General features: G+C 52.4%; 2 protein-coding genes and 1 pseudogene across 11 annotated transcripts in view; 2 read left to right on the top strand and 1 right to left on the bottom strand.

Moving 5' to 3' along the window:
• LOC115636587 (zinc finger protein 154-like) overlaps window positions 1–25,323 on the bottom strand; it is a 658,270-nt gene that overhangs the window by 5,023 nt on the left and 627,924 nt on the right. For 4 of the 8 annotated variants that reach the window (XM_030536894.1, XM_030536909.1, XM_030536918.1 and 1 more), the window contains exons 1-4: window positions 8,901–9,378; window positions 7,950–8,038; window positions 7,180–7,306; window positions 796–909 (exon numbers count right to left, since the gene is read on the bottom strand). The exons of 3 other annotated variants lie outside the window; for them this stretch is intronic. In XM_030536894.1, coding sequence (XP_030392754.1) covers window positions 796–909; window positions 7,180–7,306; window positions 7,950–8,027 — 319 coding nt within the window. In that variant the 5' untranslated portion in view covers window positions 8,028–8,038; window positions 8,901–9,378. Of the gene's footprint in view, window positions 1–795; window positions 910–7,179; window positions 7,307–7,949; window positions 8,039–8,900; window positions 9,379–25,323 lie in introns of those variants that run through there. One more of the 8 variants, XM_030536902.1, reaches the window with a different exon arrangement.
• Window positions 1–25,323, top strand: part of LOC115636545 — a 1,011,845-nt pseudogene that overhangs the window by 618,324 nt on the left and 368,198 nt on the right.
• LOC115636662 (zinc finger protein 3-like) overlaps window positions 1–25,323 on the top strand; it is a 438,128-nt gene that overhangs the window by 282,975 nt on the left and 129,830 nt on the right. The gene's annotated exons all lie outside the window — the stretch shown is intronic.

Below are 25,323 nucleotides of genomic sequence, written 5' to 3'. Positions count from 1 at the left end.
GCCCTGATGTCGCTCCTTACTACCCTCTCCCAGCCCCCCAGGGATGCGTGGGGCAGAGGAGCAGCACTCCAGTGGGGGAGCGAGCAGCAATGCCAGCTGCTTTGTGCACCCAGGTCAGGTTCCCCACTTGGGTGCAGGAGGATGCAAGGGTTAGGGGCAAAGGGGGCACACAGTGCAGGGGTTGGGGGCTCAGGAGGGGGCAGGAGTTGGGGTGAAGGGGATATGCATCATGCAGGGATTAGGGGCACAGGAGGGAGGTGCACAGGTTGGGGTGAAGGGGGCATAATGCAGGGGTTAGGGGCATGTTGGTGATGGGGTGCAGCATGGGTTGGGGTGAACAGGGCACAGTGCAGGGCTTACCGGCACAGGAGGGGGCAGGTGTTGGGAGGGGCAGAAGGGGTGCAGAAGTTAGGAGTGAAGGGGTCCAGGAGGAGGAGTAGGCATTTGGGGCAAAGGGGGCACAGTGCAGGGGTTAGTGGGGAAGGGAGGGTCGGGAGCCTGGGAGGCCCATGGGGGACAGAGGGAATGGTGGGGGTGCCATGCCCATGGGAGCCAAGGGCACCAAAATGCAAGTTCGCCCAAGGTGCCATTTCCCCAAGGCCGGCCCTGTCCTCATCCCATCCAAACCCTCAGTAGGAAGGGAGGGAGCTCCTACCAAAGTGCCAATCATCATCTGTAGGAAGCCAGGAGTGAGATCTGCTGGGGACTATCCTGAGCTCACAAAGTCTGTGTGGGGAATCCCAGCTGGTTCTCTCAGGCACTTACAGTTGCTGGGTTGATTTGATGTTTCCTCACCTGTGCAGGAACTTCTCGGGATCTCGCTTTCCTCTGAATCGTGGAAATCCAGGACCCACAGCTCTTCCCCTCCTTCCAGCTGGGAGATCACAGAGGGTTTGGAAACTGGAAACCCTGCTCAAGGGAAAGAAAACAAGGGAGCTCAGGGGAATTCATAGGCATTTGTCATAAAAAAAAAAATATTAGTTTAACCGCAGTCCATTTAAAACCAATAAAATCGCAAGGCCAGCTCCCCAGGTACTCAAAGGTGCAGAACACTCTGCTTATGAGGGATTTAACTATCCCCATCTTTGCTGGGAACACACACAGCCAGACATTCATTATCAAAGAGGCTCCTAAAACACAGACTGGAACTGCATGTTCCAGAAAGTGAAGACTCCAGACAGAGGGCAAGTCTCCCTGGCACTGCTTCTTGCTGACAGAGAGGTCCAGAGACAATGAAAGAGTCCTGGGGAAGTTGGGAACAGGAAGCACGGGCTGGTGGGGTTCAGTGGAGTAAGGAACAGAAGGCAGGATCTCAGCAGCATTAGATGTCAGGAAAGCAAATCCTGTGGCATTCGGGAATCTAGGGAGTCAGGTGTAAAGGGAGGGAGTATAAAAAACACTGTGTGTGTAGAGAAAGCTAGCAAATTAGATGATGTAGTTCAGGAGCCACAGACTAATTCTTCTGCCAAAGGAGAATGTGAAAAATAAGAATCAGGCCGTGTGACTTCAGGGAGGACAGATTTGAAGTTCCAAAGAGCATGCAGGGAAGAGAGACTGCGGCTTTTGCAGGAAGGGATGGAAAAGGAACAGCCAATGAGCCCATTTTATCATTCACTGATTATTTTTATGGTCATCCCATATGTTATTTCAAATGTAATCAATGTGTATTAAATAGATTTAAGTTGTAGATATAGACAGAAGTAAGACAGGTAGAGCCCTGCAGGGATACAAAATTTATATCCACATCCAAGCTGCAATCTGCAAAAATGGTCCATGAATATCTGCAATTGGCAGGGCTCTAGGTACAAAATTTATACCCGCAGCTGATCTGCAAACATGATCCGCATTCTCCACCGGGAGTTGTGATCAAAGCGAAGGGCTAAGGCAACGAATCGTAAAATCTTCAAATATAGGGCTGGAAGGGACCTCAAGAGGTCATCTACTCCGTTCCCATAGCCCTGAGGCAGGATCAGGTATAAATATGCCATAAGTTTGTCTGACCTGTTCTTAAAACCCCTCTTTGTAATCTATTCCAGCACTTCCTTATCCTTATCGCTGGGAAGTATTTTGTATTACTCACCCTCAACCTCCCTTGCAGCAGATGAAGCCAATTACTTCTCCTCCTACCTTCAGTGGACATGACGAACAATTAATCACCATCCTCTTACAACAACCCCTGACATATCTGAAGACCGTTCTCAGGTCCCCCCTCATTCTTTTCTCAAAACTAAACATGCCCAGTTCTTTCAACCTTCCCTCCTAGGTCATGTTTGAGGGCCAGGAGGGAGCTTTTTCCTTCCGAATGGAGATGTGCAAGATGAGGTCAGAGAAAAGGATGTCGGAGTAACTGAGACAGGAGAGAATGACTAAGAGCTCTAGCTGCGCAGATGGATAGGAAAGGCTAATTGTTAAGGATGTTACACAAAAAGAAAATGCAATGTGTAGGCACAGCCTGGATAGGAGGCTCCAGAGGGAGCTCCGTGACAAAGGTATTGCACAGTTATGAGCCTGAGTGACAGGCAGGACAATGGTGCTGTTTGCGGTGGTAGAGAAAGAAGATGGAGGGAGGGTTTGGAGGAAATATTAAGAGCTTTGCTTCAGCTGCTGATCTTCAGCTGATGGCTAGATATCAATGAGGAGATGAGAGAGAGGCTGAGATTTCAGTTGGGACAGAAGGAGACAGGTCAGGAGCAGAGAGGTAGAACTGTGAGTTGGGAGCACAGAGATGGTAGTTGAATGTGTATGTAGATTTATAGATTCTAGGGTCAGAAGGGACCAATGTGATCATCTAGTCCGACCCCCTGCACAAACCCTACCCATCCACTTCTATAACAAACCCCCAACCTATGCCTGAGTTATTGAAGTCTTCAAATTGTGGTTTGAAGACCTCAAGCTGCAGAGAATCCACCAGCAAGTGACCCATGCCCCATGCTGCAGGGGAAGGCGAAAAACCTCCAGGGCCTCTGCCAATCTGCCCTGGAGGAAAATTCCCTCCCGATCCCAAATATGGCAATCAGCTAAACCCTGAGCATGTGGTCAAGACTCAACAGCCAGCACTCAGAAAAGAATTCTCTGCAGTAACTCAGATCCCATCCCATCACCAACCACTGGGCATACTTATCTGGCGATAATCAAAGATCAGTTGCCAAAATTAGGCTCTCCCATCATACCATCCCTTCCATAAACTTATCAAGCTTAATCTTAAAGCCAGATATGTCTTTTGCCCCCACTACTCCCCTTGGAAGGCTGTTCCAGAACTTCAATCCTCTAATGGTTAGAAACCTTCATCTAATTTCAAGTCTAAACTTCCTAGTGTCCAGTTTATACCCATTCGTTCTTGTATCTACATTGGTACTAAGCTTAAATAATTCCTCTCCCTCCCTAATATTAATCCCTCTGATATATTTATAAAGAGCAAGCATATCCCCCCTCAGCCTTCTTTTCACTAGACTAAACAAGCCAAGCTCTTTGAGTCTCCTTTCATATGACAGGTTTTCCATTCCTCGGATCATCCTAGTAGCCCGTCTCTGAACCTGTTCCAGTTTGAATTCATCCTTCTTAAACATGGGAGACCATAACTGCACACAGTATTCCAGGTGGGGTCTCACCAGCGCCTTATATAACGGTACTAACACTTCCTTATCTTTGCTCGAAATACCTCGCCTGATGCATCCTAAAACCGCATTAGCTTTTTTCACGGCCATATCACATTGGCGGCTCATAGTCATCCTGTGATCTACCAATACCCCAATGTCCTTCTCCTCCTCTGTTGCTTCCAACTGATGCATCCCCAATGTATATCTGAAGTTCTTATTATTAATCCCTAAGTGCATGACCTTGCACTTTTCACTATTAAATTTCATCCTATTACTATTACTCCAGTTTACAAGGTCGTCCAGATCTTCCTGTATGATATCACGGTCCTTTTCCGTGTTAGCAATACCCCCCAGCTTCGTGTCATCCGCGAACTTTATTAGCACATTCCCGCTTTTTGTGCCAAGGTCGGTAATAAAAAGGTTAAATAAGATTGGTCCCAGAACCGATCCTTGAGGAACTCCACTAGTAACCTCCTTCCATCCTGACAGTTCACCCTTCAGTACGACCCGTTGTAGTCTCCCCTTTAACCAGTTCCTTATCCACCTTTCAATTCTCATATTGATCCCCATCTTTTCCAATTTGACTAATAATTCCGCATGTGGAACCGTGTCAAATGCCTTACTGAAATCGAGGTAAATTAGGTCTACCGCATTTCCTTTGTCTAAATAGTCTGTCACCTTCTCAAAGAAGGAGATCAGGTTGGTTTGGCATGATCTACCTTTAGTAAAACCATGTTGTACTTTATCCCAATTACCATTGACCTCAATGTCCTTAACTATTTTCTCCTTCAAAATTTTTTCCAAGACCTTACATACTACAGATGTCAAACTAACAGTCCTATAGTTACTCAGATCACTCTTTCTCCCTTTCTTAAAGATAGGAACTACGTTAGCAATTCTCCAGTCGTACGGTACAATCCCTGAGTTTACTGATTCATTAAAAATTCTCATTAACGGGCTTGCAATTTCATGCGCCAGTTCCTTTAATATTCTCAGATGAAGATTGTCCGGGCCCTCCGATTTTGTCCCATTAAGCTGTTCAAGTATGGCTTCTACCTCAGATGTGGTAATATCCACATCCATATCCTCATTCCCATTTGTCATCCTTCCATTACCCCTAAGCTCCCTATTAGCCTTATTAAAGACTGAGGCAAAGTACTTATTTAGATATTGGGCCATGCCTAGGTTATCCTTAACCTCCTTTCCATCCTCAGTGTGTAGCGGTCCCACTTCTTTCTTTGTTTTCTTCTTATTTATATGGCTATAGAACCTTTTACTATTGGTTTTAATTCCCTTTGCAAGGTTCAACTCTACTTGGCTTTTAGCCTTTCTCACTTTATCCCTACATGTTCTGACCTCACTAAGATAGCTTTCCTTGCTAATCCCACCCTTCTTCCACTCCTTGTAGGCTTTCTGCTTTTTCTTAATCACCTCTCTGAGATGCTTGCTCATCCAGCTTGGTCTACAACTCCTGCCTATGGTTTGTTTCCCCTTTCTTGGGACTCAGGCATCCGATAGTTTCTGCAGCTGCGACTTAAAGTAATTCCAGGCCTCTTCCACATTTAGATCCACAAGTTCTTCAGTCCAATCCACTTCCCTAACTAATTTCCTTAATTCCTTAAAGTTAGCCCTTTTGAAGTAAAAAACCATAGTCCCAGATCTATTTTTGTTTATCCTTCCATCTAGTTTGAACTGAATTAGCTCATGATCACTCGAACCAAGGTTGTCCCCTATAATCATTTCTTCTATGAGGTCCTCACTGCTCACCAAAACCAAATCTAAAATGGCATCCCCTCTTGTCGGTTCTTCAACTACTTGGTGAAGGAATCCATCAGCTATCACATCCAGAAAAATCTGAGCCCTACTATTCTTGCTAGCACTTGTACTCCAGTCTATATCTGGGAAGTTAAAGTCTCCCATGATCACACATTTCCCATTAGTGTTTACTTCCTTAAAAACATTAAAGAGGTCTCTATCCATATCCAAATCAGATCCTGGTGGTCTGTAGCACACCCCAAGCACTATCTCAGGTGAGGCTCTAGTAGCTTTCTTTCCCAGTGTGATTTTTGCCCAGACAGACTCTGTGGGATGAGATTACCCAGAAATAAGGTGCAGAGGAAGAAAAGAAGGGGAACAAGGACAGAGTCCCATGGAACCCAAACAGAAGGTTGGAATGGGGGTGAGCCAGATCATTCTAAGGACACTTTAGTGCAGCAACTGGAGAAGGAGGAGGATGTAACTCATCATGGACCTCCTGATGCCACCTGGCAGAGGGCACAGGGTGCCTAATGTTTTATTGGGATCCCACAGACCAGGTACACGCATATTAGTTCACCTAAAGGTGGCATGTCAGGTGTCTGCGGAGGAACTAATAATGTAGGTCTTAGGTAGCTCTTAAAAGCTTTGCCAGTCCAGCTCTGTCGTTTAAGGCTGTGAAAAAGTGCACACATGCACGGGCACACACGCACACCATCCAACATAGCTCTGCGGGCAAAAGCTCAATTACAGACACAGCTAGGGTGGCAAAAGTGTCCATTTTTAAAAACAGGAAACTAAATGCTCATAAGCTACATTAATACAGTTAAGATTGCCCAGTTCTGTCTCCTGCCTTGCACCATATGGACAGTGAGTAAACTTAAAACCTCTGCAGATCAGGAAATGAAAAGTTAATGTAAACTTTCCTCCAACCCTTAACCCTGCAGCTGGCCAGAACCAGTGAGAATGGTTCTGTGTGGGCCGTGCAAAGGTTAACAAACTCAGGTATCCAGCTCAATAAAGCAGTAACGAAATGAAATGCTATGGTCTGTGTTATAAAGGATGTCAGAGTAGATGACCTAATAGTCACATCTGGCCTTAAAATCTATGAACCTATAATCGATACAAGGAAAGACTAAGAGAATGTGCCATTGTCTGTGCTGTGTTCACAGATGGGAATCCCAGCATCTATCCGCATGCCCTCCAGCTATGTGCACTGGGCCAGCTGTAGCAGTGACTAGCTGATGGAGAGATGGGTTGGGGCAGCTAGGCACAGCTGTGCCTGTGCTACGCAGAGAAGTGCATGTGAAACTTGGGGGGGCCCCAATTCTGCCTCATTTCCGGGCTCAGTGTTGCAGGCTTTGTCAGCAAAGGTGCCCAAGGGTGTGTTCTTGCCATGGGGATTGTCAGCACCCTGGTGGCATATGTTCGAGTGATCTGTGGGGCTTAGTGAGGGGTAAGTGAAGGCAGTGACTCAAATGGAAACCTCAGGCTGAGGGCAAAGGGGTGGTAACACTGTGCAAGTCTCAGATGGTCTGTGTGCAGGAGGTTCAGTACTGGAGAGCAGGCCAGGGGGAGGAAGCTTCTCTTTGCTATGATGGAGATGAACCCGAATATTATCTTAGCAAGGAGAAGTTGTGAGACTTTTTGCTGTACTGCTCTGTTCCCAGAGCGCTCTGTAACGGGGAGGGGAGAGGGCTAGTCTGTGTGTCACTGGCAAGTTGGGGTGATGCTGAAACAGGGCAGAGCAGAGGTGGCATTGTGGGAGTAGCATGAACCTTAACTTTTCATTTCCCCTTCTAAGAACCGAGGGGACAGGAACCCTTACCCAGCGAGGTCACAGTCTCATAGTTCTCTTGCATGACGTCTTTGTAGAGGGCTCTCTGAGTGGGGTCCAGCAGAGCCCCCTCTTCCCTGGTGAAATACACAGCCACCTCCTCGAAGGTCACCGGCCCCTGAAAGAACAAGAGTCCAACACTCAGTACCTGCTGCACCACTCACAACCCCACTATTTATGGGGGAGAAGAACTAATCAAATGGAAGCTCTGAGAGAGAAACAGTCGGCAGAGTCCTATCCCCATACTGATGGGAGCAGCCAGGCGTCATCACGGTGAGAGAACAAAGAGAGACACCTCGTCTCTGCCAGCAGATCCACCACATCCCTACTAGCCAGAGACTGATACAATCCCATGGTAGGGAACCCAACACCCTTTCCACTGCCAGCAGCTGGATGTGAGGAGCTGGGACATCTTCCCTACATCTTTCCATATCACACCAGCCTCTGGCTAGCTGGTTGAGGGTTCGGCACTGGAAGTCTGGTCAGTTTTCCCCATCCTGCCCAGGGGGTTGGTTTCTCTATTTCTTGTTTCACAAATTAGGGAATTTTCTCCCCCAACACCCAAGTGTTTGTTCCTAGAATCTAGGCCCATGTTAAACAAGTCCCAGCAGGTTTGTCACACTCTGTTCCCCTCTCTTTCCTCACCCAGGGTATTCCCTACCCCATCCAGACCTAAGTCTCCGGAAGTTGCCACTTGTTCAGTATTTTCTGCCCCTCTCCCTCCAGCAGGAACCCACCAGCAACTTCCCAATAACCCCTACCTGAGCTGGCTCCACAGCAGCCATTTCTCTTCCCTGTCTCATGAGAGGCTGGGATGAGCTGGAGCAAGACGTGGGCATCAGTCTGCAGCCTGGCAGGGTGAGAAGAACAGTTTTGGAGGTTTCAGAACAGACTTTAGTTCATGTCACATGATTCCCCCAGGCTCTTTCCCTGAAGACAGAGATTGTAGATTTTGCCATGCTGGGAACATGCTCAGTCCCCATAATACAGCACAGACCTTGTTCCTGTCCTCCAGCCTCCCCCCATCCCTCCCCCAACTAGGACTAAACCCACCAAGACATTTTCAAACCCTCCCAAGCAACAGAGTGTGAACCAATCCCTGGAAAAGAGCAGAACCAAAGGAGCCCCCTTGGGGGGGGGGGATTCCCCCTGACACTGCCCCCAGGGCAGCACACTCCTGCAGCAGGGGGAACAGGGAGAGTCAGGGACTGGTTTCTCCTCTCTCTGCTCCTCATCTTGTTCACAGGAAAGTGACCCTGTGCAGGGATGCTGCAGAGAGAGAGAAAGAGAGAGAGCGCGCGCATGCTGGAAAACTGCCCCAATCCTGTAATTTCTCCTCACATCCTCTTCCATCCCTTCCTCCTCTTTCCAAGCACCCTACCCCGTGGTTGGGAGACATGGTCACCATCCTATTCTTGGGGGCTCTCTCCCTCTGTGGCTGCCCCGCTCCACCTGTGCGGGGAAGGGGACACCAGTCGGGGAGACCTGCTTTACCCACACAGTTACTGGGCACAGCAGAGAGCCGGTGGGAGCGGGTCAGACTCGCTGGTGGAAGGATCCTTTTGGCCTTAGTGATGCAGCAGCTCTGGGCTCCCAGACACCCGGGGGTCTGCTGCATCACTAAGGCCAAAAGGATCCTTTACTTTTACTTTGGAAGGGGGGGGGGCGCTGTGCAAAGTCAGGGACCTGCCCAGCCCCAAGGGTTCAGTCACCTGGAGTCTCAGCTCGGGAGTTGCCCTCAGCAGAGTCCGGGGCGGTTTCTTGCCAGAGAAGCGCCGCCACTCGGCCAGGCCTAGAGGGGTTAATGCCGGGCTCCCCCCGCACAGACCCCGCTGGGGAAGCAGCAGCTGTTCAGCTTCCAGCTCCCGATGGAGGCGGCAGCGTCTGGTCTCTCAGGAGCTGCCCGGGGCTGATGCTCCCGGTTCTTTGTTCTCCCGGCTCCCGCCTCCTTCCTCCCGGCACCCCCCAGCTCCTTCCTGTGCCTGCAACCCCCCCATCCTCCCAGCTACTCCTGCCTCCGTCCTCCCGCGCCCCCGCTCCCAGCTGTCTACAGCGGCTAGGACTCGCCCCCTGGGATAGTCCCGAGCTCTACTAGTAGCACTTTCCGGTGCATTAGACCCGGGAGCAGAAGCTGCTCAACCCCAACCCCGATCACACGGAGGAAGAAGCAGCACCACCAGCTGCTTTCTTCTCCCGCCCCCAGCAGGGATCGTAAGGAGCATGCGCAATTTCACCTGCTGAAACCCTCCCTTACCCGGCTAGAAAGGGCGGAAGCGGCCCCGGGGTAGGCTGGGAGATGTAGTTCGGTTTGCCTTTCCCGGCTCTGGGCATGCGCAGATCGGGGATGGGGGCGGAGTATAAGCAGCTGCTGGGTGATCGCTGTGCTGCTGCTGTTGTTCCATAGTGATCTGGGAGCCCGAGCGGAGCAGGACGGTATGTGCCGGGGAGACTCATTAACCCCCCCCCCCCCCCGTGCCCGGCCTGAGCCCTGCTTCCGCTGCGGAGCTGCAGCGCTGCAGCCTCCAGGTACCGGAGCGAGCCCTGGGGCAGTGCCGGGCGGTGACTCTCCCCAGTGTCCGGGGGGACCAGGCATCTCGCAGCGCCGAGATCTGCTCCCTGGGGGGCAGCGCCCGCGGGGGGCTCGGAGCTGCTGGCCCAGCCAGGCTCTGCCCTGGGGCCCCGCAGGGGGTCCCGGGGGAGGGGACTGGCCCCACTAGGGTCCCTGCGTGGGGCCGAGCGGGGGCTGCCCGAGGGCGTGAGAGAGGCTGGGCGGGGGGGGGAGGCCTGAGAAAGGGGCGGGTGGAAAATGTCTGTGCAGCCCAGACATGGCTAGGGTAGGAGAAGAGCAGGTGACCCCCGAGGAGCGGGCACAGAAAGGGGGCTTGAGATCTCCTCTCATTTACGGATGCCTCCTCCCGTGGGGACCCCCAATCCTCTCCCATCATGCCCCTTTTCTCTCTAGAGAGCAACGAGCAACATCCAGGGTGAACCTCCCCCCTTCCCTCAAATCCCTGAGAAGTTCCCTGTTCTCCTACCCGGATTATCCCCCATTTTCTGTCCACTTCGCCAATGTCCAGTTCAAATCTCAGGTTTAGGGTGTTTCCCCCCATTTTCACCTGCAGTGATTTGTCCTTGTTTAGGTGGTAAATTGTTCCCCTTAGTGATTTCTGAACTGGGCAGAGGGTTAATGGGCAGAGGCTGGGGGAGCCCTTAGACAGGAATATGCCTGGGCTTGGCTGGGGTGGGGGGAGGGATCACTCTCTGCTGGCAACAGGGTATGGAAAGGCCCGGGAAGGGAGGAGCAAGTGTCCCCCATGGAGATGGCCCAGCCCCAGGTTTTCAAATCCCAGCTACTTACCCTCCCCCACCCTGCCCAACCCAGCAGCCCCCCTTAACCCACTCCTTGCTTGTTAGTCATATTCCCAGACCCCACAGCCAGTGACCTTCGGACTCCAGCCCCACTCCTTTCCCCAGTGAAAACCACATCACCCAGGGCTGCCTGCTGGCCATGTGAATATGAGACCAGAAGGATCCATCCCATTCTGTTGTTGATTGAATATCACTGTATAATCCCCTCACATTTCCCCTCTTTTCTCTTGAACTGTTGAATGGTGACATAAAATCTCCCCAGACATTTGTCAATGTAAGAGAGAAGCACCAATATTTAGTTTATGCCCCATTTTCTCCTCAGTTCTGAAATACTGATACTGAATTCTTGAAAAACTTCCTGCTTTTCTCTCCAGGTGTCTGACTGAGATCAGAGCTCTTATCGTTACTGAGCATGGCTGAGATCAGGTCCTGCAGTGTGCCAAGCACTGTAAAACCCTGACCGAGTTTGGGGGCACTCATTATGCCAGGAACAGACACCTACAGAGAACAAGGACTTTTTATGCAGAGCTCTGCACAGACACTGGCCAAGATGCTGACAGGTGACAGGTGCTGAACAGACACCAAGGCGATCTCTACCCTGTCATTAAAACCACCCAGCTGGCCCATGCCAGGTGACTCGGGCTCACAGGGCTCAGGCGAAGGGGCTGTTTAATTGCAGTGTAGATGTATGGGCTCGGGCTGGAGCCAGGCTGCAGGACTCTGCGAGGTGGGAGAGTGCCAGATCTTGGGCTGCAGCCCAAACCAGAACATCTACACCACAATTCAACAGCCCTGCAGCCTGAGCCATGTGAGCCCAAGTCAGTGGTCTGACTGCAGTGTAGACATGCCCACAGGGACAGAGAGGCCTTGCCACAAAAAGCTCAAAGGCTAAATAGGCAAATGGTGAGAGGCGACTCTTGATTTTACAGATGGGGAAAGTGAAGCTCGGAGAGCTGAAGTAATTTGCTCAAGTTTGCATGGAGAATTTGGGGCAAAACTGGGAACTGAACCCAGATTGTTTGAATTCTTGCCTCGCCCCTTAACCCCAAGCCCAGCTTGTGTGTGTACAGCGTTGTTTTGGTCTGTGTTTGCCTTGCATTGGCTTCCAAGAGAGGTTGTGGAATTTCCTTCACTGGAGATTTTTAAGACCAGGTTAGAGATACACCAGTCTGGGAATGTCTAGGGATACTTGGTCCTGCCTCAGCACAGGGGGCTGGAGTAGACGACCTCTCAAGATCCCTTCCAGGCCTATGTTGAAATAATTATCTTTTGTGCTGTGTCCTGTTCTACACTGAGCTGTGATTGCACTATGTTGTGTTGCATAGTTTTATGGTGCATTGTTTTTCCTCAGTGTGTTTGGTGCCTGTGTTGTGTTAGTTTGAGCTGAGCTCTTTTTCATTGTATAATATTGTCCTAGGGTGTATTAGTTAGTATTGTGTTGTTTTCTTTTCCTTTGTATTGTTGTTTTATGCTGTGGGTTGGGTTTGTTTTTTTTCTGAATTGCCTGACATGTTCTGGTGGGTTTTATTTGTATGCTGTGTTTTATACGTATATATTGCATAGCATCATAGAAATGTAGAGCTACATAATACCTCAAGATGTCATCAAGTCCAGCTCTCTTTGCCGAGGCAGGACCAAGTATATGTAGAGTATCGCCGATAGAGGTTTATTTTACCTGTTCTTAAAAACTTCCAGGGAAAGAGACTCCACAGCCCCCCTTGTAAGACTATTCCAGAGCTGAACTGCCTTAGCTCTGGTGACACCCATACAGATTTTAGTGGTGAGCAGCTCTGGAGAGAGAGGAGACCTCAGTGGTGGGCAGCTGGGTAAAGAGACTAAAGTTGGGAGGAGAAACATTGACATGTCCAAGGTTACCCAGGCTGTCCGTGACAGAGCTAGTGTCCCCGTACTGCTGTTTTGGGCACTGAAGGTCTCTGCCACACTGGTGTTTTAGGCCATGGTACAAACCCTTAGTATAAACAGAATTTACACTAGTGCACTCTGATTGGCACTGGTGCACCATGTCCCAGTTTGAGGGCTTGCAGGGGTGCGAGGGGAGGGACAGTGACCTCACAGATGCCTGAGGCTGGCTGAAAAGTGCAGCTGGTAAAGGAGGGGCAGCAGTGAGTGCTGGAGGTATGAGCCAGGAGCATGGCCCCATAGGATTGGGCACTGAATTCTCCTGACCCAGGACACACAACCCCAGCTGTGTGCCGGGACTGCAGCTGAGCTGCCCTACCGAGGCAGCCTGTGCATCCATGGACAAACCACCTCTTCCTGTAGCCTAAGACAATGGGGTCTGGGGACCTTTCCAAGCTGCGGGTAATGGGACTCTGGAGTTACCTGGGTCTGTTCCTGGCTCTGTCACTGACGTGGTTGGTGACATTGGGGAAGTCACAGCCCCTCTGTGTTTTCCTCCTACCCATTGTCTACTTGGATTGTGACCTCTTTGGGGCAAGGATTGTCCCTCTCTGTCTATGCAGTGCCCATCACAATAGGGGTGCTGATCTCAGTCAGGGTCTCTGCCATGCACAGCACAATGGGGCCCTGATCTCCATCAGTGTCTGTGCAACACAAAGCACAGTTATAAACTCAGAGACATTAAGGTCAGAAGGTAGAGGTGTATTTCAGATGAGGTCTCATCAGTGCCTTGTATAACAGTATTAACCCTTTCGTGTGGCTGCTGGAAATACCTCACCTGATGTATCTAGGACTGCATTAACCTATTTCACGGCATCACACTGGCAGCTCATAATTATCCTATGATCAACCAATCTCCTCCTCTGTCACTTCCAATTGATAAATCCCCAGCTTATTGCAAAATTAAGCACTTGAAGACTAACAACTAGAATTTGTGCACTATTAATTTTCATTCCATTTCTATTACTCCAGCTTTCAAGGACATGCAGATTTTCTTGTATGATTTTTCTGTCCTCCTTCATATTGGCAATATTTAGATAAGTTTCCATTCCCAGTCACAAGTCTAGCATTCTGGAGCAAAATCACTAAAATATAGTCCAGCAAACAAATGTTTATTATTTAACATGCCCCTCACTGTTCCCTCCACCACACGCTACTCACTGGTGTTGTCTTTGGTCAGTGGCGACTCAGAGTTCAGAGGTGCTTTCACATGAGTACACCTCCCAAGTGGGGGGCAAGAAGGCACCTTGCTCGTTCCTCCAGCAGCTCACTGTTCGCTCTGGCCACTGCTGTTCATTGTGTCACCGTTCACTCCACCATTCTGTTGCCAGTGGCCCTGCGCAGTCACCTTCTGCTGTCACCTACCACTGTGACCTCTGCGAGTTTGATCTCTTGAGGTTCCCCGCAGATCTCAGTGATTTCAGCTGAGCTCTCAGAGGGGGAACCTCGCTGCTAGTGCAGTCTGGGCTGTTCTTACAGCAGGACTAAGCACTTAGACCTGATTATCAGTAATTTCAGCTGCAGTGGTCACTTAACAGAATAAAATAACTATCTATGGAGCCTAATCAGCTCTGTCTTTAAACAGTGGAGAGGGACAGGTCCCCACCCTCTATCTTGATGTCCTCAATCAGCACAGGTGATGTACAGTACGACTGCCTTTTACTCATACAATAAGAACAACAACATTTCATTCCCTCACCTCCAGCCCCTGCATTCAAGTGATTTGTAACCCAACCCCAGCCAAAATCTATCACTTGGGCACCACAGCTCTGTTTGCTGGATCCCTAGGTAGATTAGGTGTGAATGTAAATACAATCTGGTCCTGAAGCCTTTCCCTCCACCTCATTATTAGCTGTCAGGGAGAGCTCATTTAGACTTTGCTTACAAATCATCATTTAAATTATTAGGTTGGCCAACATCACCGAAATGAATGCACTGACTGTCATAAAAAACAACAGTTGAATAAGGAAACTAGTCTATGTTCATCCTTTTCAAATCTATTATACTTTCAGATACACGTATGTTATCATACGTTGTATATGCTTTTAAAATGTTTATTAATGTTTCAATTTCAATTCAAATTTCCATACTGTCACTAAATTGGCATGAATGGGGTTTGGGTTCTGCCCCCTTCAAAGGAAGGAAAAAACCTTACAGGTGATCCCATGGGGCTGAAACCCACTATGATTATAGATTAATCTGTGCTATTCACCACAATGTTTGTGACCCTGTGTATTATAGGGAAGTAGCCCGTGGGGCATTATGAATCTTCCGATTTAAAATGGACACTTGTGGTGTACAGACGGACAACTTTTCAAATCCAATGTGCGCCGAGATTGTATGGACACTGAACGTATTGAGTACAATGCTTTTATCTTTAATCTGTTCATTCAACAAAGCCAAAGGAGCAGGGTTGGGAGGCTAGGCACTGACTTCCCCAGGATCATTCCTTTCCTAGTAATTCCCATTACAAATCTCTCAAGGAAGTGTTTCTGGGAGGGTTTAAAAATGTCTTGTGAGTTTAGTCTCAGGAGAAGGGTCAGTTCTGTGTTGTAATAATGTACCTGAAGATTTTCCCACCATGGCAGAGTCTAGAGTGTCTGTCTGCAGGGACAGAGCCTGGGAGGAATTGGGATGTGAAATGGACTAATACTAATTCAGAAATGTCACCGACTGCCCTTCTCGCCGTGACAGGCTGCAAAATAACAGCCACATTGCATCATCCTAAGGCAGGGTTCTCAACCTTTTTCTTTCTTAGGCCCCCCAACATGCTATAAAAACTCCATGGCCCACCTGTGCCACAATTAAGGTTGCCACGAGGGGGTTTGGGATGTGGGCTCTGGGAGAAAGTTTGGGTGCGTGAAGAGTGCGGGCTCTGGGCCGGAGTTTGGGTGCTGGGTGCAGACGCTGGGATGGGGGTTGGGGTGCAGGATGGGGTTTGGGGTGCTGGGTGCAGGCTTGGGTGAGATGGGGTGGGGTGCAGGAAGGGGTGCGGGGGGGGTAATGAGTGAAGGCTCTGAGCTGGGACGGGGTTAGCGTGCAGGAGGGGGTATGGGAGGGGGTTTGGGTGATGGGTGCAGGCTCTGGGCTGGGTTGGGGTGTGGGGCTGGGCCAGAGATGAGGAGTTTGGGGTGCAGCAGGCATGCTGGGCAGGGGTGGGGGGGCCAGAGGGGAGGATTCCCCCCAGGAACAAGACATTCACCCAAGCCCCTCCAGGCTGTTGCTCAGAAGGTCCAGCCAAGATAAGCCCCCCCCTCTCAAATTCGACTCAGAGTCACCTGTCGGGGTTGTGGGGGACAAGGAAGGCTGCCATGCTCCTCCTCCCTCCACAGGCATAGCAGCTGCCTCAGCCGGCCCCTGGCATCGCTCCTGTGTAGCCTTCAGTGGCAGCAGCCGGCGAGGGAGCGCAGCACGGAGCTGCATGGGGCAGGCAGGGATGCTCATGGGAGGCACGCGGGGGTAGCAGGCAGGGCTGAGGGATGTTCTGAGGGAGGTGGGGGAGGGTGGCAGGTAAGGCTGGGGGAGAAACCTTGCCCTGAACATTAGTGGAGCCGGGCTCCCCAGGGCCCTGAATTTGCTGGAGCCTGGGCACAATATAACTCACCGCCTCTGGCAAGGTTCATCTAGTCTAACCCGTGCCAAGATGCAGGACTTTGTGTGTCTAACTCACCCAGCTTCTCTCTTCCAGCTGGGATCCCTTGACTGCAGCAGATCTCCAGATATCCTCGCTCTCCTCTTTCCCTTACATCCTTCTCTTCTCTGCCCAGTGGTTTGCTGCATCTCTGATCCTCTCTCTATATGCCCTGCCCCAGCAGCTAGTTACCCAGGCTACACTCCCATTGCCATCCGTGGGGGCAGCCTGGGCTGCGAGGGCTGCAGGTTTTGGTCCCTGGTCAATGCAGGTACTATGGCTGCTGCACACCTACCTGATGACTCCTGCAGCCCATCGCCAAACTGCGGGGCCATGTTCTGCAGGGTCGCCTCCCTGGCTGAGGTTCTGGGAGCAGAGAGCCCCAGGGTCAGAGCAGGAAAATGGCCCCAACAGAACACTCTGTCAATGGCTCCCAGAGATGTCCCCATGATACCCGACTGTGCAGCCTGGGAGTTCTCCCCCAGGAGTTATCCTGCTTCTTCATTGTCACCGCAGGCAAGAGTCTGGCAGTGGGAATGGAGAGGGAGTGTTTGCAGGCAGAGCCTTCCATGGCTTCCTGAATGGGAGCCAAGCAGGGCTTGTGCCCATGGTGGTGAAGGGCCTAGATTCAGTCCTCGCCCGTGCCCATGGTGTCTCTGTGTGGCCAGGGGTTCCCTTACCCATCACTGCAGGCTGTTCAGGAAGTGGAGGAGAACCTGGCCATGGAGGAGGCAGCGTCTCTGGGTCTGAGCAGCACCGGAGCTGGGGGAGCCGGGCGGGAGCTTCAGTACAGGAGGTTTCACATGAAGTCCATGGAGCTGGAGAGGACAGAGCTGGGCCCAGAGTCCTGTTACAGCTCCTCAGTTAGTTCCTGTAAGACCCAAAGGACAATTTCAGAGTCAGGCCACACTGACCCCTGGGCACTTCCCAGAGAGGCTTCCCAGACACAGCCAGCAGGATCCTCTGGCAACACAGCTGGGCCCTGTCATCCCAATTCCTTCCTTCCCTTCCAACTTGGCCCACACCCAGCCTCTTGCAGCTGCCCCCTACGTTTCTACCCCCAGCCTCGCCTTACCCTCCAGTCCCACAATTCCCCACCTGCCCCCAGCGCTTATGGCCAGAATTTCCTTTTGGCTGCTGCCCAGTCCTCAGCCCCAGAAATCCCTGCTCTCTGCTATCCCCTCCAATGCCACTGATCTGCTTCCCTGCCCAAGGGAGCCCCCTCCTTCTCCGAGGTCTCCTGCCCTCCCGCCAGGTCCCCACAGCCGTCTCTCACTCACAGCTGTCTTCTCTGCCAGAGCCGCTTTGGAGCAAGGTCACTCCAGGCTGTCCAGCCACCCTTCTGTGCAGTGAAGCACATCAGAGCGGGATGCAGAGGGGGGAAGACAATGCTTCATAGATTGTCATAGAGCTTAAGGCCAGAAGGCACCGTTGGATCATCTCATCTGATCTCCTGAATGTTCCAGGCCATTAAATTTCACCCACTTAGTCTGAGTCTCTCACTGTAGGTCATTTTCTCCAGTTCTCAGATCATTTGTGTGATTCTTTTCTGCACACTCTCCAATTTAACACCATCCTTTTAAAACACAGACACCAGAACTGGCCATCACCATTCCGTTATCTCTCACTAAGGCTATAGAGAGAGGTAAGATCCCCTTCCTGCTCCTACTCATTACTTCCCTATTTATGCATCTGGGCAAGGGGGACCTGGCCATGGAGGTGGAGGAGGACTTGGCTTTGCCCTCCTCATCCTCTTCCTCATCCAAGTCGTCCTCTTCCGCTTTCTTCTCCATGACCACATGCTCCATTCCCATGACCAGGTCCTCCCTCTCCTTCTTTGTGGCCAGATTCTCCTCCTCCTTTTCCTCCTCATTGTCCTCTCTGGCCAAGTCATTTTGCTCCTCCTCCTCCATGGCGAGATCCACCTCCTTCTCTTCTTCTTCCCCCTGCATCAGCACAACCTCGTCCTCCTCCATTCCTCACTTCTCCTAGTCTATAGCCAGGTCCTCTGCCTCCTCTTCTTCTTCCCCCTGCATGGCCACATCCTCCTCCTTCACCTCTGTGACCAGGTCCTCTTCCTCCTGCTCCTTCTCTGTCAGCAGGTTTTCCTCCTCCTCTTCTTCCTTCTTATCCTCATCTCTAGCCAGGTCCTCCCCCACATCCTTGGCCAGATCCTCCTCCTCCTCCTCCTTCTCCATGGCCAGGTTTTCCTCCTTCTCTTCTTCTTCCCCCTGCATGGCCACATCCTCCTCCTCCTTCACCTCTGTGGCCAGGTCCTCTTCCTCCTGTTCCTTCTCTGTGGCCAAGTCCTAATCCTCTTCCACTTCTTTTTCCTCCCTAGCCAGTTACCACCTCTTCCTTATCCTGCATGGCCACATTCTCGTCCTCTTCCTTCTCCTCCTCCTGATGCAGGTCCTCCTTGTCATTCTCTGTGGAATGGTCCTTCTCCATGTCCAGGTCCTCCTCCTTCTTCCTCTGGACCCAGGTCATCCTCCTCTTCCACCTGCTCCATGGCCAGGTGCTCCACTCCTGAGGCCAGTCCTCTTCCACTTCCTCCACAGGCAGGTGCCCCTCTTTCTGCTCCATGGCCAGGTCCTTCTCTTCTTCCTTTTTCTTCATGATCAGGTGTTCCTCCATCAGGGTCACATCCTTCTCTTCCTCTACCACCTTCTTCCTCCTTCTTCTCTGTGGTCAAGTCCTCTTCCTCTTCTATGGAGAAGTGCTCCTCCTCCTCCTCTTGTGCTGACAAGTTCTCCTCCTTCTTCCTCTTCTGCATACAGGTTCTCCTCCTCCTCCTCCTCCTTATCCGCTTCTGCAGACAGGTTCTCATCCTCCTCCTTTTCTTCTTCTACAGATATGTCCTCCTTCTCCTTCCTCTCTGTGGTCATGTCCTCCTCCTCTTTTATGGCTAGCTCCTCCTCCACCTCCTCTTTTTCAGTGATCAGGACTTGCTCTTCCTACTTCTCCTTCTTCTCTGTCTCTAGGTCTTCCTCTTCTTCCTCTCGTTCTGTGTCTGGGTTTTCATTCTCCTTTGCCTTCTCCTCAGGGGCAAGGTCCTTCTTCTCTGACTGGTTCGTAGGGGTCTTTGCATCAGAGAGACAAAGGCAGAGCGTGACTCTTGCTTGGGGGGCAGGGGGAAGAGGAAGGACGGGGTGTGAAGGGATGGTGAGAGCAGATTTAATGTTTCCCCCTACCATGTAAGCATCCAAAGGCAGAGAGATCCCCACACTGCTCCTCCTACAAACCCCTCAGCCCCAGGATTTCCCCTCTCCTCCTCGGAGCAGGCCTAGAATGACCAGACAGCAAATTTGAAAAATTGGGATGGGGGTGGAGGTAATAAGAGCCTATATAAGAAAAAGACCCCAAAATCAGGACTGTCCCTATAAAATTGGGACATCTGATCACCCTAGGCTCTATAGGGCTTGCAGGTGCGGTGCTCTTCCAGGGTTGGGATCGGGCTCAGGGTCCAGGGGAGGTTTGACAGGTCAAGGGACCTGAGAAGGGGGTGTTTACTGCTGTTCTCCAACACCCCCCAGGCAAGGGGAAGTTGGACACTTGCCAGAATACCAGGGAGACAAGGTAGGTGAGGGGATACCTGTTATTGGGCCAGCTTTTCAGCCACGCAGGGCTCTTCTTCACGTCAGGAAAAAGTGCTCAGAGTGTCACACGTACATTCAAGGTGGAGCACTCCGCCCCAAGTCCCAGACACTCCCGTTCTTCCTGTGTAACCCAGAGATGGCTGCATCTTAGCTCCAAGACCCCAGCAGTCACTGCTTCAGTGGAGATGGTGCACACAGCCCACTGCCCCACATGGCTACCAGCGGTCACAGACTGGACACTGGTTGGAGGGAGATACATGCAGGGCACTGCCTCACCTGGCCACCAGGGTCAGTGCTGCAGTGGTGGTGGTGGTGGTGGTGGTGGTGGTAAGGGAATGAAACAGGCCACTACACTATGATGTGTTGGGGCAAGAGGAGGAGATACCAATAGGGCACTGCTACACCAGGCCACCACCAGGAGATCACAGCTCCAGTTAGTAAAGATACACATCGGGTAGTGCCCCAACTGGCCAACAGGGGGCACTATGTCAGAGAGAGAGCAGAGGAACTCAAAGGCCACTGCCTCACGTAGCCACCAGGGGTCCCTACCCAAATAGGGGACACACATGGACATACATGCAAACACAGGGCACTGCCCCACCTGGCTAGCAGGGGTCGCTACCCCAACTGGGGATATACAGAGGCTATTGCCCCACGGGGATGCCAGGGATCAGTTTCTGCCATACCTGGCCACAGAGGGTGACAGAGGCTACAGACAGGGCATTGCCCCACTTGGCCACCAGTGCACATCCCTAGTGGGGGAGTGAAGCACACCAGGAACAGGGCTTACTGCTACAAAGGGGTTGGAAGATACCCAGGGCACTGCCTGACACTCAGGCCACCCAGGCACCCTGCCACCTGGGAGGAAGTGAACACACCTAGGGCACCAACTTCTCTGGCTACCAGTGGTCACTGCCCCAGTGCAGGGGCTGGGGTGAGTAAATACACACAGAGGACTGCCCCACCTGGACAACACGAGTCACCAAGATGAGAGTGGGATACACAGAGGGCACTGCCCCAGTGGCTGATACACATGCAGGACCCTGCCTCACCCAGCCACCAACCGTCACAGGTGCAATGGCAGTGGTGGGGTCACATAGGCAACTGCCATCAGTGGCCACCAGAGATCGCTCCAGCAACAATGGAGGTATATATGCAAGGCATTGCCGCATCTGGCCACAAGGAGTCACTGCTCCAACAAGAAGGCACCTGCAGGGCACCCCTGTGCCTGGCCAGCAGGGCTCACTAGCATAGTAATGGAGAGGAGATACACATAAGGCTCTGCCACACCTGGCTTCCAGATAATACACATAGGGCACTGCCCCACCTGGGCAGCAAGGGGCACTGCATCCGGACACCTACCCACACATACCCCAGTGAGTAGGACTGTGCATGGGTGTTATTTTGCACTTTAAGAAATGAGGCAAAGGCAAATTTTACTACAATTTCTGCTGAAGAAAGTTCTAACTTACAACCCTACCTTGGCAAGCACCTGCCTAGAGCCAGAGCAGTGTCTTTGCTGACAGCAGAGACCCCAGAACACACAGACCCGAAAGGGAAGCAGCTTTCAGGTGAAGCAGTGACAGACTCTGGGGAGGCTCTATGGGAAAGCAGAGAAAGAGCAACTAACCGCAGTAGGGAAAATCATAATCTACCGGAGAGAAAGAACTGACTTCGCTAGGATCTCACACCAACTCCAGCCAGGCTAGGACACCAGCAATTTGGGACTGGAGCAGCTCCAGCTAGAGGCTGCACGGAGGCAGGTGACCTCAGTCTCTGTGCTGAGCAGGCTGCTTTGGCTGTGAGGAGGAACAAGGAACCCTCCGGCCAGAGTCTTGCTGCCCAAGGGGGGTGAGATCTGGGGCAATCTTTGGAGTAGCTGGTTCAGCAGCTGGGAGCCCACATGCTTGTCCATGTCTGAGCTCTCCAGAAGCACATTACACACAGGTGTGCACTGGATGTAGGCACCAATGTAACGCTACACAGCTGGATTCCGCTGAGTGCTGCCTGCAAGAGATGGGGCAGAGTCCGACGGGCAGATGGGGGCAGCAAATGGCAGGGCCAGCGGCCATGAGCGGATCCCATCACACTTCTGGCCTGTGACGTCACCATCTGTCCCTGCAGCTCTCCATCTGTCCCGCTGTCCATCCAACCCTCCAGCCCCCATCCATCCTCACTGTATGCCACACACACCCTGCACATCTGCATGCCTTACACACTCATCTATCACCACATCACCCGGCTGTCCCTCCAACTGTCCAAGCAGTGCCCAGCACAAGGAGACGTGGACAGGGCCGGATCAACCTTTTGTAAGCCCGGCACCAAACAGATTTGTGGACTCCCATGGGGTAATGGGGCATGGCACGAGGGGAGTTGATCCCCAGAGTGAGGGACTGGCCAAGGGCAAGGCATCGGGGCGGGGGGGGAGGAGGAAGGAGGGCACAGCCAGGTTCCACACAGCCCCACATAAGGCCACTGTTTACAAACCCGCAGCCGCCAGAGGCATACTGGCCCACCAAGCCCTGCACTGCCAGCGTGCTCTGCCATACTACCCGCTGCCCATTACCCCATCCCCTTATGCCTGGCAACTCCCATGCCCAGTGCCCTTCTGGCCACAGAGCCCTATAACCTGCACCTCTTACTGCCTAGTGCCCCTCTCACAGCCCCCCCCACAACTGTCCAGAGTTCCATATTCCTGAGGGAATTCAGCACCAAAACATTGAACATTCTGTGCACTATTTTAAAATTCTGCAAATTTTATTTGTCAATAAACAAACATGGAAGCTCCGGCCTGCGGGGTGAGCACAGACCACTGGCTGCATGGAGGTGGGAGCTCACCCTGCAGCGCCCCCCCAGGACAGGGCTGCACTCAATCCTGACCCAGTGTAAGGAATGAGCCTGTCCCAGAAACATCTTTGGGCACTGCCTCTCTGCACCAGGTGCATCAGGTGTGGGAGGCAGCTCAGCCTGGCAGTATCCAAGTGTGGAGGGCTCAGGGGAGGGATCCAGGTGGAACTAGCAGGGTTCTGGGTGGAGCAGTCGGGGTGCAGGTGGCTCAGTGGAGGATCTGGATTCACAGGGGCTCGTTGGGGCTGATGGGGCAATGTGACTCTGAAGAGGGTTCCAGGTGAAGGTGCTTGGGGCTCAGCAGTGGTTGTCTAGGTGTAGGGAGCTCAGCGCGGGGGGGGGGTTGGGTACAGGGGAGATAGGGCTCATTGGGGTGGAGCGCCAAGTTCAGCTGGCTGGGGCTCTGTGAGGTGTGTGTCTGATGGTTCATTGGGGTGGTACAGATGCAGGGGAGGTGGGGCTAGGCAGGGGATGGTTCAATAGGGCTGCTTAATGGGCGAGCCTCAGCTGCTGCCAAGGAGATGCTGAATGCTGGGGTCCTGCTTCTCCCCTGCCCCCGCTTTCTCTATCACCTTCTCTTCCTCATCCCATGCTCCATCTCTTCAGGTGTACCCTCAGGCACCTTGAATGAGGTCCCACCCATGCCCCTCAGGGTCAGGTAGGTGTTGGGCACCATCCGATCTGAGGCCACCACCTTGGGCCGGGCCAGTGTCACCTCTGCGCCCATGTTCCAGTACCCAGTGACCTTCCTCCCATCTACCTCCAGGGGAACAAGGCACTCTCTCCGGAGCGGCAGCCCCGTGCCCACCCTGTAAACCAAAAACCCGGAGCCTGGAGCATCCAGCCCTCCCAGAGGAGCTGACCTGGGGCCCTCCTCCCTCCTTCGCAGGCGGTACGTGGCCAGCCCCCATTTCCTGGGAACGTTGCCCCTCGTCCAGCTGGGTCTCTACCAAGTTAACCCGGTGTGGGGTCAGTCTGCTCAGTCTGTCCTTGAGCCTGGGACACTGGGACCGTATGTGGCCCCTCTGGCCACAGTGATAGTAGCTCATGTCCTGTTGGTACCCTCGAACCGGTCGGTTGTCCCTGATGCTGGGCATTCCCCTTGGGAAGGGATTCGCCCTATTCCCCCTTTGGGAGGTCCCAGGATGACTCTCTCTGCATCGCAACTGGCCTGTTCCTTTGGGACTCCTCCCTGCCACCCCCCGACCGGCTCTTCAAAAACTCATCGGCCAGCCGCCCTGCATGTTGTGGGTTCTCTGGCTTTTGGTCCCTCAACCACAGCCTCAGGTAGGATGGGCACCACACATACAGTTGCTCCAGTACCAGCAGTTTAACCAGGTCCCCCTTTGTCTGGGCCCCATCTGCCCACTTGCTGGCGTACCCCTTCATGTGGACGGCTAGTTGCAGATATGAGACCTCAGGGGTTTTATACTGACTCCGGAACCTCTCCCGGTACATCTCAGGAGTCAGGCCAAACTCGCACAGTAGGGCCTGTTTGAATAGTTTGTAGTTACCTTTCTCCGCCTCTTCCTGTTGGCGGTATAGTGCCACAGCTTTGGGGTCCAGTAAGGGGGTGAGAACCCGGAGCCTGTCTGCAGAATCTACCTAGTGAAGCTCGCAGGCTGTCTCAGAGGCATCCGGGAAGTCATCCATGTCCTCCTCCTCCTTACACTGGGCCAGAATGCACTTATCAAAGCTTCGCGCAGTCCTAGTCCCCGCCTCACTCCCCGCAGCTGGGGGCCCGCTGCTCCTCAGCCTCACCAGATCCATCTCATAATGATGCTGTCGTTCTTCATGTTCCCTTTGTCTTGCTTCATGTTCCCTCTGTCTCTCTTTCTCCTGGTCATGCTGTCTCTGTCTCTCACTATCCTCCAGCTCTCTCAGTTTTAGCTCTCTCCCCCATTCCATCCCCTTCCTTTCCACGGATGCCGAGTGTTGCCGGGACAATCCCCTGTTGGCGGATGAGCTTCGCCAGGAGGATTCCCTGCTGGCCGGGTGGGTCACGTGCCCTCGGTATTCACTGGGCTCCTCCACACCCTTCCCCTAGGCATAGGAAGGGGGGTCTCGGGAAGCCCTCAGCCGCTGGCTGACCACTCCCAGCGGGGACAGATATTGGTGCCTGTGCTGCATCTGCCAGGCTGCTTCCCTCATAGACAGGGATCAGTTCATTTAAGCGATCTACCTCCTCCAGCTGGGCAATTAGCTGGTCTTTGGTGAGCCACCCTCTGTGCAGCCCTCTCTGCTTGCAGAGCTCCACCAGCTCGTAGTTAAGCCGCTTGGCATACATCTTCCTGGTGGTCACTCACAAGCCGGGGTGCTCGCCGCTCCCCATGGTTTCCAGGGAGACCGCTAGTGTGCCAGTCCTTCTTGAGGTCTCCACCTCTCTGCCAGGGTTGAGCCGCAGATTCCTCTGCCCCTGGGACTGCTCGCTGCAATCCCCTGGAGGCCCCTGTTACTGCAAAAGTCCTTCTTTCTGGTCACACACTCCCAGGGGTTAATTACCCCTAAAATCTTCCCTTCATTTTACTGCTCCCCAGTCACTTACTGCAGGAAGTGCGGTCCACAGGGTGCAGTAGATCCCACCGCTACCACCAGTTGTCACAGAGTGTGGGGGAGTCCAGCTTTGCACCCTTCTTCCTGGGACTCACAGTCACTCTCAGCCAGCCAGTAAAACAGAAGGTTTATTGGACAACAGGAACGCAGGCTACAGCAGAACTTGTAGGCATGACCAGGACCCCTCAATCTGGTCCTTCTGGGGGTTCAGAAAGC

This window comes from Gopherus evgoodei, chromosome 1 (assembly GCF_007399415.2).
Source record: "Gopherus evgoodei ecotype Sinaloan lineage chromosome 1, rGopEvg1_v1.p, whole genome shotgun sequence".
Classification (NCBI taxonomy): domain Eukaryota; kingdom Metazoa; phylum Chordata; order Testudines; family Testudinidae; genus Gopherus; species Gopherus evgoodei.
The sequence above is the reverse complement of the archived record's forward strand: the minus strand, read 5'-3'. Positions and strand labels throughout refer to the sequence as shown.